The sequence below is a fragment of the Aristolochia californica genome, unplaced genomic scaffold, assembly GCF_029961685.1.
Source record: "Aristolochia californica isolate CCGP_79_NKW_82.1479 unplaced genomic scaffold, dmAriCali1.0.hap1 SCAF_2, whole genome shotgun sequence".
In the NCBI taxonomy this organism is placed as follows: domain Eukaryota; kingdom Viridiplantae; phylum Streptophyta; class Magnoliopsida; order Piperales; family Aristolochiaceae; genus Aristolochia; species Aristolochia californica.
The window spans coordinates 42,967,730-42,981,106 of NW_027181881.1; the positions used below are offsets into that span (position 1 = coordinate 42,967,730).

Consider the following 13,377-nt stretch of genomic DNA (forward strand, 5'->3'; position numbering starts at 1 on the left):
CAAGTCCCCATCCCAGTTCTTGCTCTTGCTCTCTTCGTTGTTCAAACTTGGAATTCCTAACTCAAAGTCATCACATTTTATTATCAAAACAAACTTGGGCAGATGCCAAGGAAGTCCAGAATCCCGCACCGAATCCAGAGACACTTTCAAACACGAAGAGACAGAGATACAGCCATGTCGGGGATAGGTAGTTAGGCGTGCGCTTTCTGCAAATCCGCCACCTTCTTCCAGGACGGCCTCGCCAAGAGCTCATCGCACCAGGCGTTGACTTGGGGTCTAGACTTGAAGAGATCCTTAGCGCTGGTGCCCACCAAAAAGTGCAGGTTGGGGTGTGCTTGAGGTCGGCCAAGGTAAAGGTGTCTCCGCCCAAGTACTTGTTCTTCTCCAGACGTTCCTCGTACACGTCCAGCACCTTCCCCAGCTCCTCAGATTCTGCTGCTACTACTGCGTCGTCAGTGGTCATCCCGAATATCGGCTTCTAGGCGAGTTCCCAGGCCAGCTTGGTGGCCGGTGATTCGAATTGGTGAGCTTTCACTTCTATCCATGTTCCCACGATTGCCTTCTTCTTCGTGTCCCTCTCGATCAGCTCCGTTCCTTTGTCGCCGTACTCGTGGGCTATGTACTTCGTGATTCCCCTGGATTCTGTCACCATGGTTACCCACTTAGTTTTCATTTATTTTTCCTTTGTCTACTTCTACCAAATAGCTTCAAATCGCCATCTTCGAAAACCGGGACCTGACCAAACGGCTGACAAAATTATAGAAAAAAATCCTGTTGGTGCTGTTGGACTACAAGAAGATTAACGAAAAATGAAGGTGATTTATGTACACCGTCTTATGGTGTTTGATCACTCTACAATTCATCAGAGTCCATTTTTCAGCATAAAATCTTCAGACTAGATGCAATCATGCCAATGGTGTATCACCCATGAATGATCATCTATGAAGTTTTGCAGTAATGTTTTATGAACAAGAAAATTTGAACCATTGGAAGCTAGCTCACATTCAAATTGTTAAAAAAATACTCTTTTTTCTGCTCGTCAGCATCCAGGTTGATGGGAACAAACTCAAAATCCTGCCCTTTCTCGAAGAGACAAGCCACGACTCTCTGAGTGTTCGTCGAGATAACGCTTCCATAGACCTTGAGACCTTCCATTCCTGCTATCTCTCTTGTCTCTCCAAGATTCCAACAACTTCACGAAGAGAAAAAGAAAGAGGGGAGAAAGGAGGTTAACACTTATTTTGTTGGAAGCAAAAGTGAGCAAACAACACAAAGAAAGAGAAAGGAAGAAGAAATAAGCATTCTTGATTCAATTGCTTACATATTTAAAGCTTGAATATTTATACTACTCAAAAGACACTTCTACATTTAATGACTTGTGACCAAATACATTCTCTAGATGCATCTTATAACACCAAAAGGCACTAATCAATAGAAGTATCTTTTCACACCAAAAGACACTAATGAACGGATGCATGTATTTTGTGTTTAGTTTAATAACCTGTAGTAAATGGGCAATAACTTCTTCTAGAAGATTTCAATTCATGAATGGCTTGATTCATTGGAACCTAGACAGGCATAGTTTTCCAATGACATATCATTTACTGCATTTAAGTGAGAAAAACCCTTGAAAATGGTTCTTTGATTCCAATCAAGTTTAATATCTAATACCCCCTCTTAAACTTGATATCTTTGCAATATCGATAAGCATTCTCAGCTTCTGAAAGCTTTCATATTTGAGAAGCTTTGTGAAACTTTCACCAACTTGATCAAGTGACTATATATATTCCAACTCAACTTCCATTTTTTCAACACACTCACAATTGAAGTGATATCTCGTATCAATATGCTTGGATCGATCATGAAACATTGAATATTTTGCTAGAGCAAGTATTGATTTGTTATCTATCTTAATCTTGGTTGCATCACTTTATTCCAAATGGAGTTCCAATAATAGTCTTCTTAACCAAATTGCATGACAGACAGAAGAAGTTGCAACAACATACACATATTCACATGTTGAGAGCATGACTATGGGTTGCTTCTTGGAACACCAAGAAATTGTACAATTGCCCAAAAAAAGGAGAAAGAGGATAAAAAAGAAATAAACAAATAGGAGAAGAACAAATAAAAGGGAAGAGAGGAAAAAAAAGGGGAAAATGAAATGAGGAAAAAGGGAGAAGAAGGAAACAAAAGGGAAGAAAGAAAAATAGGAAGAGTTTTTCCCAGTGAAAATGAGAAATTCGTTGGGAGAGGGTACTCTTTGCTAGGAATTAGATGCCCTAATTCCAAACTAACGAGAGCAATAATAATAAACGTAAAAGAAGGAAAAAACAAACATGAGAACAAACAAAAAAATTTAAACTAGTTTGCCTCAAGGTGAGAGTACATCTTATCTTCCACCACTGTAGTAATCCACTATGAAGATAAAATAGTTTACAAGAGAAATCGTACACATTTACAGGTGTTTTTTTTCTCTAACCTCTCTCGGGCGCAACTGATGATCTTACTCCGGATGATGAAACCCTAACAATGGCACCCCAAATATAAAGAGAAAATTAGGACAACCGGATTACTAGTGTGAAATCCTTAAACTACCCTTAATAAAATAACATTCAATATATCGTGGATTAGGCTCCAAAAACTACAAGGTTGATCCGCGTACCAACTCAGCGGAAGGCACTGATTAGAGTCCACAACTTAACACTCTTTCCTAAAGAAGTTCCCAATTTCGTTGGAAGAAATTCGTACAATTTTTATGTTCTCCTCTATAGAGAAAAAGGGAAGAAGGAAAACAAGGAAAAAAGAAAAGAAAAAATATGGAGGAAAAGAAGAAAATAGAAAAGGAAAAAACGAGGAAAAATCGAATAGTTTTTTTTCCAACGAAAATGGGGAATTTGCTGGGAGAGAGTACCTTCTCCCATTGAATTTTGCATTTTCTCTTGAAGAAACTCTTGCATTTTTGCTCTTCTCCTCTATAGAAAAAAGGTGAAAAAGGAAAAAGAGTAAAAAAGGAAAGGAGAAAAGAGGAAAAGGGAAGAGAAGGAAAAAGGGGAGGAGGAAAAGATGGAAAAAGAATAAGGGGAAGGGTTATCCCAACCAAAATAGGAAATTTGTTGGGAGAGGGTGCCTTCTCCAAGAAAATTTGCCAATTTCACTAGGAAAAATTCCTTCATTTTTGCTCTATTACTCTATAGGGAAAAAGGAGAAGAATAGAAAAAAAAAAAAAGGAAGAGAAGGAAAAAAGAAATTGAAAAAATGGAAGAAAGGAAAAAATAAAAGAAAGTGAAAAATAAAGAGAGGAAAAAGGAAAGAAGGAGAAGAAGGGAAAAACAATAAAATAATGGAAAAAGGAGAAGAAGGAAAAAAAAGGAAAAAGATTTTCCCAAATTCGTGGGAATAGTTGTTTTACCTACATGTTGTTTTTTTTTTAATTTAATATCTAATATTTATTTATACTATTATATCTAAAAGAACCTTTTTAGCGAATCTATCATTTTGTTGGAAAAGTTTTCGAAATACTCGTGCTCAGTTTGGATTACATGTTGGAACTTGCCTACATGATGCCAAAATCGATAGTAATCGCCGATCATCTATACGACGGTGAATTTGTTCTCGGGCCTCCTACACGAGCTGGCCATACTTAAAGTCGTTACCTTAAACACAAGTTAGGGGGGATGTCGAAGATATTGCTAGTGACTGGAGTCGGGATGATCCCTACCCTCAAGTTAGATGTCTTCTCTTTTTCGGTTTCAATTTCTTCCAACGAATACCAGGATACACTGGGAGAAGATTTCTTTCTCCGGTGAGTTTTCCCAATTCTCTACTAGAAGGTTCTGGAATTTAATCTCTCCCAAGGAATAGGAAATTCGCTACCCCATATGTAGGGTTTTTTTAGAAGAAGAAGAGATTCATCTTGAAGATCTTGATGAAGATGACTATGAGAAGGACCAAATTTGATTTCCATGTCCACCAATAGTGTGTAATATTTCAAACAAATTTAACTATTTCAAATAAATTAGTTTTTGTCATGATTTATGTAATATTTATGTGTAATATCCTAAAATATTACATTATCATGTCTCTTTGTCACCCATGCACTTGAGACATGACCAGGCAAAGCAAGATTTTAATGAGGCCATGAATTTTGATTTTTTTCATACATTAATGATACTAGCTTTATATCTTATTCCTTAACAAAATTGTATTCCACTATTTTATGTATACTAACTATTGAAAAATTATTTTGTTTACATAGGTGGTTATTCTTTTGCCTTTGCATAAGCGAGGGTGTCACTCTAGTGATGGCTTAGCTATTGATGTGGTCGTGTAGAGGCTCGGTGGATGAAAGAATTATCCTTCCAAATTAACAAGGGTTACAAGAGGCTTGTTTGGCTAAATACTAACCTCTAATGATTCATGTTGTGTTTTCCTTGAAGGATAACTTTGAAGTAGATTTGTTTTACGATAAGAATCCTAATTGTGAGAGGTCTTTATCTATTCTAAAAGTGAAAGGAAAAGTTGAAAATGTGAGGTTAAGAGGGTTGGAATAAGAGAGAAGTAAAATAGACGAGAGGGAGATAGAGAGAGATATTGAAGGAAAAGAGAGAAGAAGAGAGTAAAAAAAGGAAAGGTACTAAGCACGAATTTGAGAGGGGAAAAAGGTATTTAGAAAAGGATTGATTGATTTTTCTTTCAGCCAAAATCCCTATTTATACTTTTTCCTTTGAATTATTTTGGAAACTCTTCAATCAATTAGAGTTCACTAATTATATAATTTAATGAAAGATCCTAGGAGATTGGGATATTATATCAATCTAAGAGATATTTTAGGAATTTAAAATATTACATCAATCAAAGGAAAATTTCTTTCAATTCTAACAAGATTTCATCTTCTTTCTTCGGGGTAATTTTGGGTCTCTATCATTCCACCCTTGTCTTCCAGGATAAAAGTGAGGAATCATAGAAGCAAAAATCCTTTCTTTGTGATAACTATGAGATAGTATTGGTATTTCCGACACTTTCATTTTTATTTTTTATTAAAATTGTAAGATTATCGAGAGGGTGCATGTTCTGGCTTCCTTTTTCAGGGAAAATATGACAAGCGGACCCCTCTCGCTGCGTGAAGCTCGTGGTTTTAGGCGTTTAGGGGTGAGTGGGGGGTGACTCCCACACCCAGACAATCACGAGAGGGAGGAACGAAGCCAGTCTGCACCTCTTTTTCAATCACTCCATCAAACCTAATTAAGATGTGATTAGTAGCTAAACTATAAACCCTTCGCCTATAAAGGAGAGGCAGAAAGAGCGGAGTAGTAACAAGTAGGAGTGAAATACCACGATGACGGCCCTCAAGCTTCATGGGTTAGGCTTTTCCCCAAGCACTGCTCGTGCCTTGACGGCTTTGAACGAGAAAGCTGTCGATTACGAGCTCCAACCAGTCAACTTCGCTACTCGTGCCCACAAGCAAGAGCCCTACCTCTCCCTCAACGTAATATCTCATTATCCTTTTTCTTCTCTTCCTCTACTTGGATTTTTCCCGTCCCAACTGACTAATGTTTTCCTGTCTCTCTCTTCTCTCTCCCAGCCCTACGGTCAAGTTCCGGCGCTCGAGGATGGCGACTTCAAGCTCTTCGGTGAGTTAAAATCATTCGTTAACCACTTTATATTCTTTAGTTCTTCTGTGTTATCATCTTAACTTGTTTGCCGGCAGAGTCTCGCGCCATCACCAAGTACGTGGCCAGCAAGTACATGGAGACGGGGCCGGATCTGTTGAGAAGCGACAACATTGCCGAGGCGGCTCTTGTGAACGTTTGGGTGGAAGTGGAGGCGCAGCATTACACTCCGGTGATCGCGCCTCTCGTATCCGAGCTGCTGAGAAAGCCCAAGTTGATGAAAATGGCCCCCGACGAGGCAGTGGTGGAAGAACTCGCCGGGCAGCTGGAAAAGATTCTGGATGTGTACGAGGAGAGGCTATCCAAGAGCAAGTACTTGGCTGGGGATTTCTACAGCTTGGCTGATCTCCACCACCTTCCCTATACCTACTGCCTCCTCCAGTCCTCCAAAGCCTCTCTCATCACCAGCCGCCCCCATGTGAAGGCATGGTGGGACGACATCTCCTCCAGACCTGCCTGGGTGAAGACTGCCGAGGGCATGAAGTTCTGGAACCCGTCCCCCGCTTGAGCTTCCGCTGCGGCCCTAATAAATGCCGGATTATGTCTCTGTTGAGGTAGTTTGGTCACGCTGTCTTTTGGACGAACGGATCATGCATGATTAAGTTCAGTTAAGGCTTGTATTACTTTTTAATTAAATAAAATTGGCTGCAGTATATATGCTGCTAGGCTCCACATGTGCTAACAATAAACAACACAGGGCCAGCAGTCAAAACATTGCTGAAACATTTTTATGACTCATCCGACTGACGACAATAAGCTGTAGATTAGTCTTCTCGACATCTCAATCCCGCATAGCTGCAGTCTGCAGATAAGTCTTCTCGCAATCTCAATCCTGAACGAGCGAACCGATGTGAGAACCTACATGTTTCAAACACAGCCTACATGAGGATCTTTATCTTGGATAAAACAATATGATCCAAAAACCTCTCTTATGGTGTGACGTGCACAATGTTTTAGGAGCTAAGTACGATTTGAGGTTTTTTAGGACAGCCAATTTTACAAGACGATTGTATACATCATTTATAGCAAGTTGAGAGTTCATGATGTTCTCTCACTACCAATCTGAGGGAGAGTATCGGAAGAAAGGCCCAAGCCCACATGACTAAGGAAGGCCCACATATCCAGTGTGTTGGAAGATGGGTTTAAACCCATAAGACCAAGGAATGCCCACATATCCAAGAGTGTTGGAAGATGGGTCTAAACCCATAAGATATGGGACCCACCATGATCACGTGAGGTGGCATAAGAAATCTTACATAATAAGAAGTCTAACAAAATCACAATTATTATGGAAGCATGTCTTATAGAGGAGTTTCAGTTTAAAGGTGTTTTAATCATGTTAGTCTTCTATTTTTATTAAGTTATTTAATTATGTTAGGACTTATATTTAAGTATTAGAGTTTTGGTGTAATTAGAACAAGGGTATTTTAATTGTAATTGGACTCTACTACTTTTCTCTATTATAAATAGAAGTTCATGTACTCTGATTATAATAAGTTAATGAAATATTTTTCTTTTCTATAAATTCAACACAGTCGAAGAGTCCATGCAGGCCACTGATTCTTTTGTAGGTCCCTCCTCGCCTCACCAAGCTTCTAGTCCAGAACCTACCGAGACATGAATCACTCCTCCTGCTCCTGCTTCTACACTAACCATTGGGTTCTCACCCTGTGCTTACACGAGGTAAAACTGGTATTTTCAAACCACCCCATCCCGCCAACCTCGGTATCGTCGGATCCTCTGAACTTCTCTCCATTCTCCTTGTCTCTACTGTGCCTAAGGGATTCAAATCTGTCGCTAAGAATCATGTTTGGCTTACTGCCATGGATGAAGAAGTTCAAGCTCTGTAAAATAATCGGGCCTGGATTTTAGTCCCTCGACCTACCAGCACTAACATTGTGGACTCCAAATGGGTGTTTCATACCCAATATTTGCCTAATGGATCCATTGAGCGTTTCAAAGCACGCCTCATTATGAAGGGCTACACTTAGGTTGCTGGTCTTGATTACATTGACCTTGATCATGTTTTTTTATGTTAAGCGTTTTTTTGGGTATGTCAAATGTATCATTCACTTTGGCCTTACCTTTCGCCCATCTGCTACTCTTGTGCTCTAGTTGCTTACTCTGATACAGACTAGGCTGGTTATCCTAACACTAGAATAACCCCTTCTGGTTACTCCATTTATCTTGGAGACAATTTGATTTCTTGGAGTGCTAAAAAACAACCAACGGTATCACGTTCCAACTGTGAATTTGAATATCGTGCTCTTGCGCACACTGCAGCTGAACATATTTGGCTCATGCATCTCCTTTGCGATCTACATGTTCCTATTCCACAATCACCTCTTCTCTTATGTGACAACAAAAGTGCAATCTTCCTAAGTTCCAATCCAATTTCGCACAAGAGTGTCAAACATGTTGAATTAGATTATCACTTCCTTCAAAAACTTGTTATTGCTAACAAACTTCACATGCAGTATGTGTCATCTCACCTGCAGGTGACCGATATTTTCACCAAAAGTATTCCATGCCCTCTCTTTGAATTTTTTGGCTCCAAACTTCACGTATGTTCCAATCTGACGCTTAGCTTGTGGGGGTGTGTGAACGATATGCCCGCCTTAACCGAAGCCTACAGACCAGACTTCCATTATCGGAACTGAAGAATCACCGAGCCGGAACCGAAGGATGACCTAGCCAGACATATCATTTTTCTGTTACCATTTTATATGTAAATACCCTTGTAATTAAGTTATAATCGTGGTGAATAAAGAATTTATTATTAAAAACTTACATCCACTCTAACTAGGGTGCAAGATTTGTAGTGTGTCAGTTTTGGAATTTTCCAACAATTCACGCGATTGATGTTGCATAATTTCTTATTTCATTTACGTGTGTTGACGATCGTCTTATATTAGAGAAATTAAACAGAGGAAGAGTCGCATTGCAGTGAAGTCCCCATCCCAGTTCTTGCCCTTGCCCTCTTCGTTGTTCAAACTTGGAATTCCTAACTCAAAGTCATCACATTTTATTATCAAAACAAACTTGGGCAGATGCCAAAGAAGTCTAGAATCCCGCACCGAATCCAGAGACACTGTCAAACACGAAGAGACAGAGACACACCATGTCCGGGATAGGTAGTTAGGCGTGCGCTTTCTGCAACTCCGCCACCTTCTTCCAGGACGGCCTCGCCAAGAGCTCATCGCACCAGGCGCTGACGTGGGGTCTAGACTTGAAGAGATCCTGAGCGCTGGTGCCCACCAGAAAGTGCAGGTTGGGGGCGTGGTTGAGGTCGGCCAAGGTAAAGGTGTCTCCGCCCAAGTACTTGTTCTTCTCCAGACGTTTCTCGTACACGTCCAGCACCTTCCCCAGCTCCTCAGATTCCGCTGCTACCACTGCGTTGTCAGTGGTCATCCCGAATATCGGCTTGTAGGCGAGTTCCCAGGCCAGCTTGGAGGCCGGTGATTCGAATTGGTGAGCTTCCACTTCTATCCATGTTCCCACGATTGCGTTCTTCTTCGTGTCCCTCTCGATCAGCTCCGTTCCTTTGTCGCCGTACTCGTGGGTTATGTACTTCGTGATTCCCCTGGATTCTGTTACCATGGTTACTCACTTAGTTTTCATTTATTTTTCCTTTGTCTACTTCTACCAAATAGCCAAATAGCTTACCAAATAGCTTCAAATCGCCATCTTCGAAAACCGGGACCTGACCAAACGGCTGACAAAATTATAGAAAAAAATCCTGTTAGTGTTGTTGGACTACAAGAAGATTAACGAAAAATGAAGGTGATTTATGTACACCGTCTTATGGTGTTTGATCACTCTACAATTCATCAGAGTCCATTTTTCAGCATAAAATCTTCAGACTAGATGCAATCATGCCAATGGTGTATCATCCATGAATGATCATCTATGAAGTTTTGCAGTAATGTTTTATGAACAAGAAAATTTGAACCATTGAAAGCTAACTCACATTCAAATTGTTAAGAAAATACTCTTTTTTATGCTCGTCGGCATCCAGGTTGATGGGAACAAACTCAAAATCCAGCCCTTTCTCGAAGAGACAAGCCACGACTCTCTGAGTGTTCGTCGAGATAACGCTTCCATAGACCTTGAGACCTCCCATTCCTGCTATCTCTCTTGTCTCTCCAAGATTCCAACAACTTCACGAAGAGAAAAAGAAAGAGGGGAGAAAGGAGGGTAACACTTATTTTGTTGGAAGCAAAAGTGAGCAAGCAACTCAAAGAAAGAGAAAGGAAGAAGAAATAAGCATTCTTGATTCAATTGCTTACATATTCAAAGCTTGAATATTTATACTACTCAAAATACACTTCTACATTTAATGACTTGTGACCAAATACATTCTCTAGATGCATCTTATAATCGGAAAATGCACTAATCAATAGACACATCTTTTCACACCAAAAAACACTAATGAATGGATGCATGTATTGTGTGTTTAGTTGAATAACCTGTAGTAAATAGGCAATAACTTCTTCTAGAAGACTTCAATTCATGAATGGTTTTATTCATTGGAACCTAGACAGGCATATCTTTCCAATGACATATTATTTGCTCCATTTAAGTGAGAATAACCCCTTCAAATGATTCTTTGATTCCAGTCAAGTTTAATATCTAAACCCCCTCTTAAACTTGGTATCTTTGCAATATCGGTAAACATTTTCAGCTTCTGAAAGCTTTCACCAGTATGTGAGTGACAAGTTAATAGATAATGTAATTTCACTCATGAAAGAAACATTTCCACCTAGAAACTATTTTCAGACAAAAAAAATCATGATTTGGTATTTTAGTATGATAAGTTATATGCATGCAAAAACAATTGTTTTTTTTTTTCTAGAAGGATATGCAGGAAGATAAATGCTCACATTGTGACAAGTCAAGTCGACGCACATATAATTTGGCAAGAAACATAAACCATTATCCTTTGAAATGCAATGTGTACAATATGATTAAAAATGTCAAACCCATTGGTTGGTACTGATGTTCCATTTAAGCGCACACAAGAGCCAATTCAGATGAAGTGATTTAGTGAAGAAGAAAAGGAAGATAAGGAAGAGAGAAAGGACAAAGACGGGAAGAATAAAAAGAAGAGATTCATCTTGAAGATCTTGATGAAGATGACTATGAGAAGGACTAAAATTGATTTCCTTGTCCACCAATAGTGTGTAATATTTCAAATAAATTAGTTTGTGTCATGATTTATGTGTAATATCCTAAAAAAAATTACATTATCATTGGGAGACAACCAGGCAAAGCAAGATTTTAATAAGGCCATGGATGTTTTGGCTTTTTCATACATTAATGATACTAGCTTTCTATCTTATACCTTAACAAAATTGTATTCCACTATTTTATGTATATTAACTATTGAAAAATTATTTTGTTTACATAGGTGGTTATTTCTTTTGCCTTTGCATAAGCTAGGTGTGACTCTAGTGATGGCTTAGCTATTGATGTGGTCGTGTAGAGGCTTGGTGGATGAAAGAATTCTCCTTCCAAATTAACAATGGTTACAAGAGGCTTGTTTGGCTAAATGCTAACCCTCTGATGAACACAAATAGGTGAAGAAGTTTTCAAAAATACATTGATTAGGATTTTTTGCATGTACCCCTATATCAAGGTTGATTTTTTTATTTTTTTTTGTAGTTTTCTTTGTTCTTAATTTTGATCTTTATGATTTATGTTGTGTTTTCCTTGAAGGATAACTTTGAAGTAGATTTGTTTAAGGATCAGAATCCTAATTGTGAGAGGTCTTTATCTGTTCTAAAAGTGAAAGGAAGAGTTGAAAATGTGAGGTTAAGAGGGTTGGAATAAGAGAGAAGTAAAATAGAAGAGAGGGAGATAGAGAGAGATCTTGAAGGAAAAGAGAGAAGAAGAGAGAATAAAAAAAGGAAAGGTACTAAGCACGAATTTGAGAGGGGAAAAAGATATTTAGAAAAGGATTGATTGATTTTTCTTTCAGCCAAATTACAATTTGTACCCGTCTCCTAGATTGGTACATGTGTATTTTTACATAAATTTGGGTTTTATAAGTTAATGACAAGAACTCTCAACAACATGCTTTATCCATATGGGGGCACAAATTTTAGGATCACCTAAATATATTGCACAATTTGTTTAAGAGTTTCAAGGATGAAGCTGAAGCCAGTAGAAACCCCTTTAATGGAGTTTCTAGAAAAGATTAGAAGTGATTGTACTACCACTTTTTGAATGAGTATTTTTAAGGTAAAATTTTAAACAATTTTATGTAAATGTGATACTAATTTTTTGTAGTGTCCCAAATTATAAAAACTTTCAAGCAAATGTCTAAAAAGAAAAAAAAATATAGCATTTGTGTGCTCAAAAATCCTTTCTTTGTGATCACTATGAGATAGTATTGGTATTAAGACATTTTCATTTTTTATTATTATTTTTAAGGGAAAATATGAGAAGCCAGCACTCTCCCTGCGTGAAGCTCGTGATTTTAGGCGTTTAGGGGTGAGTGGGGGTGACTCCCACACCCAGACAATCACGAGAGGGTGGAACGAAGCCATTCTACACCTCTTTTTCAATTACTCCATCAAACCCTCCATCAATCACTCCATGGGTTAGGCTTTTTTCCCCAAGCACTGCTCGTTCCTTGACGGTTTTGAACGAGAAAGCTGTCGATTACGAGCTCCAACCAGTCAACTTCTCTACTTGTGCTCACAAGCAAGAGCCCTACCTCTCCCTCAACGTAACATCTCATTATCCTTTTTCTTCTCTTCCGCTACTTGGATTTTGTCCATCCCAACGGACTAATGTTTTCCTGTCTCTCACTTCTCTCTCCCAGCCCTACGGTCAAATTCCGGCGCTCGAGGATGGCGACTTCAAGCTCTTCGGTGAGTTAAGATCATTCGTGAACCCCTTTCTATTCTTGTAGTTCTTCTGTGTTATCTTAACTTGTTTGCCGGCAGAGTCTCGAGCCATCACCAAGTACGTGGCCAGCAAGTACAAGGAGACGGAGCCGGATCTGTTGAGAAGCCACAACATTGCCGAGGAGGCTCTTGTGAACGTTTGGGTGGAAGTGGAAGCGCAGCATTACACTCCGGTGATCGTGCCTCTTGTATCCGAGCTGCTGAGAAAGTCCAAGTTGATAAAAATGACCCCCGACGAGGCAGTGGTGGAAGAACACACCCGGCCGCTGGAAAAAGATTTGGATGTGTACGAGGAGAGGCTATCCAAGAGCAAGTACTTGGCTGGGGATTTCTACAGCTTGGCTGATCTCCACCACCTTCCCTATACCTATTGCCTCCTCCAGTCCTCCAAAGCCTCTCTCATCACCAGCCGCCCCCATGTGAAGGCTTGGTGGGACGACATCTCCTCTAGACTCCCCTGGGTGAAGACTGCCGAGGGCATGAAGTTCTGGAACCCGTCCCCCGCTTGAGGTTCCGCTGTGGCCCTAATGAATTGTCGGCCAGAGTCGCCGGATTATTATATCTCTGTTGTGGTAGTTTGGTCACGCTGTCTTTTGGACAATCGGATCATGCATGATTAAGTTCAGTTAAGGCTTGTATTACTTTTTAATTAAATAACTGTTTTCTAAATAATATAAAAAATTACCCTGCAGTCCTTTTTCTTTCTCTTGTAGCCGAGAGAGGAAGTGTAGAGGCTCTGTCTGGTTGCTTCCAGATTGAGATGTTTGGGCGTCGACCAATCTCGGGGAACT

At 39.5% G+C, this 13,377-nt stretch overlaps 4 protein-coding genes and 1 pseudogene across 4 annotated transcripts in view; 2 read left to right on the forward strand and 3 right to left on the reverse strand.

Moving 5' to 3' along the window:
- Positions 1-191: 191 nt before the first annotated feature.
- LOC137955111 (glutathione S-transferase-like) lies at positions 192-1,155 on the reverse strand (annotated as a pseudogene).
- Positions 1,156-5,322: 4,167 nt separating this feature from the next.
- On the forward strand, positions 5,323-6,344 carry LOC137955737 (glutathione S-transferase F13-like). The gene is made up of 3 exons (XM_068802834.1): positions 5,323-5,488; positions 5,585-5,633; positions 5,711-6,344. The coding sequence occupies exons 1-3, from the start codon at positions 5,339-5,341 to the stop codon at positions 6,178-6,180; spliced, it is 669 nt and encodes a 222-aa protein (XP_068658935.1). The 5' UTR covers positions 5,323-5,338; the 3' UTR covers positions 6,181-6,344.
- The window catches only part of LOC137955736 (uncharacterized), a 30,711-nt gene continuing 23,601 nt past the window's right edge, over positions 6,268-13,377 (reverse strand). Inside the window, exon 3 of the mRNA XM_068802833.1 lies at positions 6,268-6,504. Within this exon, the coding sequence (XP_068658934.1) occupies positions 6,499-6,504 (6 nt within the window). The 3' untranslated portion in view covers positions 6,268-6,498. The remainder of the gene's footprint in view (positions 6,505-13,377) is intronic.
- LOC137957130 (glutathione S-transferase-like) lies at positions 8,811-9,795 on the reverse strand. The gene is made up of 3 exons (XM_068804855.1): positions 9,643-9,795; positions 9,339-9,387; positions 8,811-9,262 (listed from the first exon to the last, which is right to left on the reverse strand). The coding sequence occupies exons 1-3, from the start codon at positions 9,793-9,795 to the stop codon at positions 8,811-8,813; spliced, it is 654 nt and encodes a 217-aa protein (XP_068660956.1).
- Positions 10,646-13,095, forward strand: LOC137956142 (glutathione S-transferase F13-like). The gene is made up of 5 exons (XM_068803501.1): positions 10,646-10,660; positions 11,391-11,485; positions 12,282-12,405; positions 12,502-12,550; positions 12,626-13,095. The coding sequence occupies exons 1-5, from the start codon at positions 10,646-10,648 to the stop codon at positions 13,093-13,095; spliced, it is 753 nt and encodes a 250-aa protein (XP_068659602.1).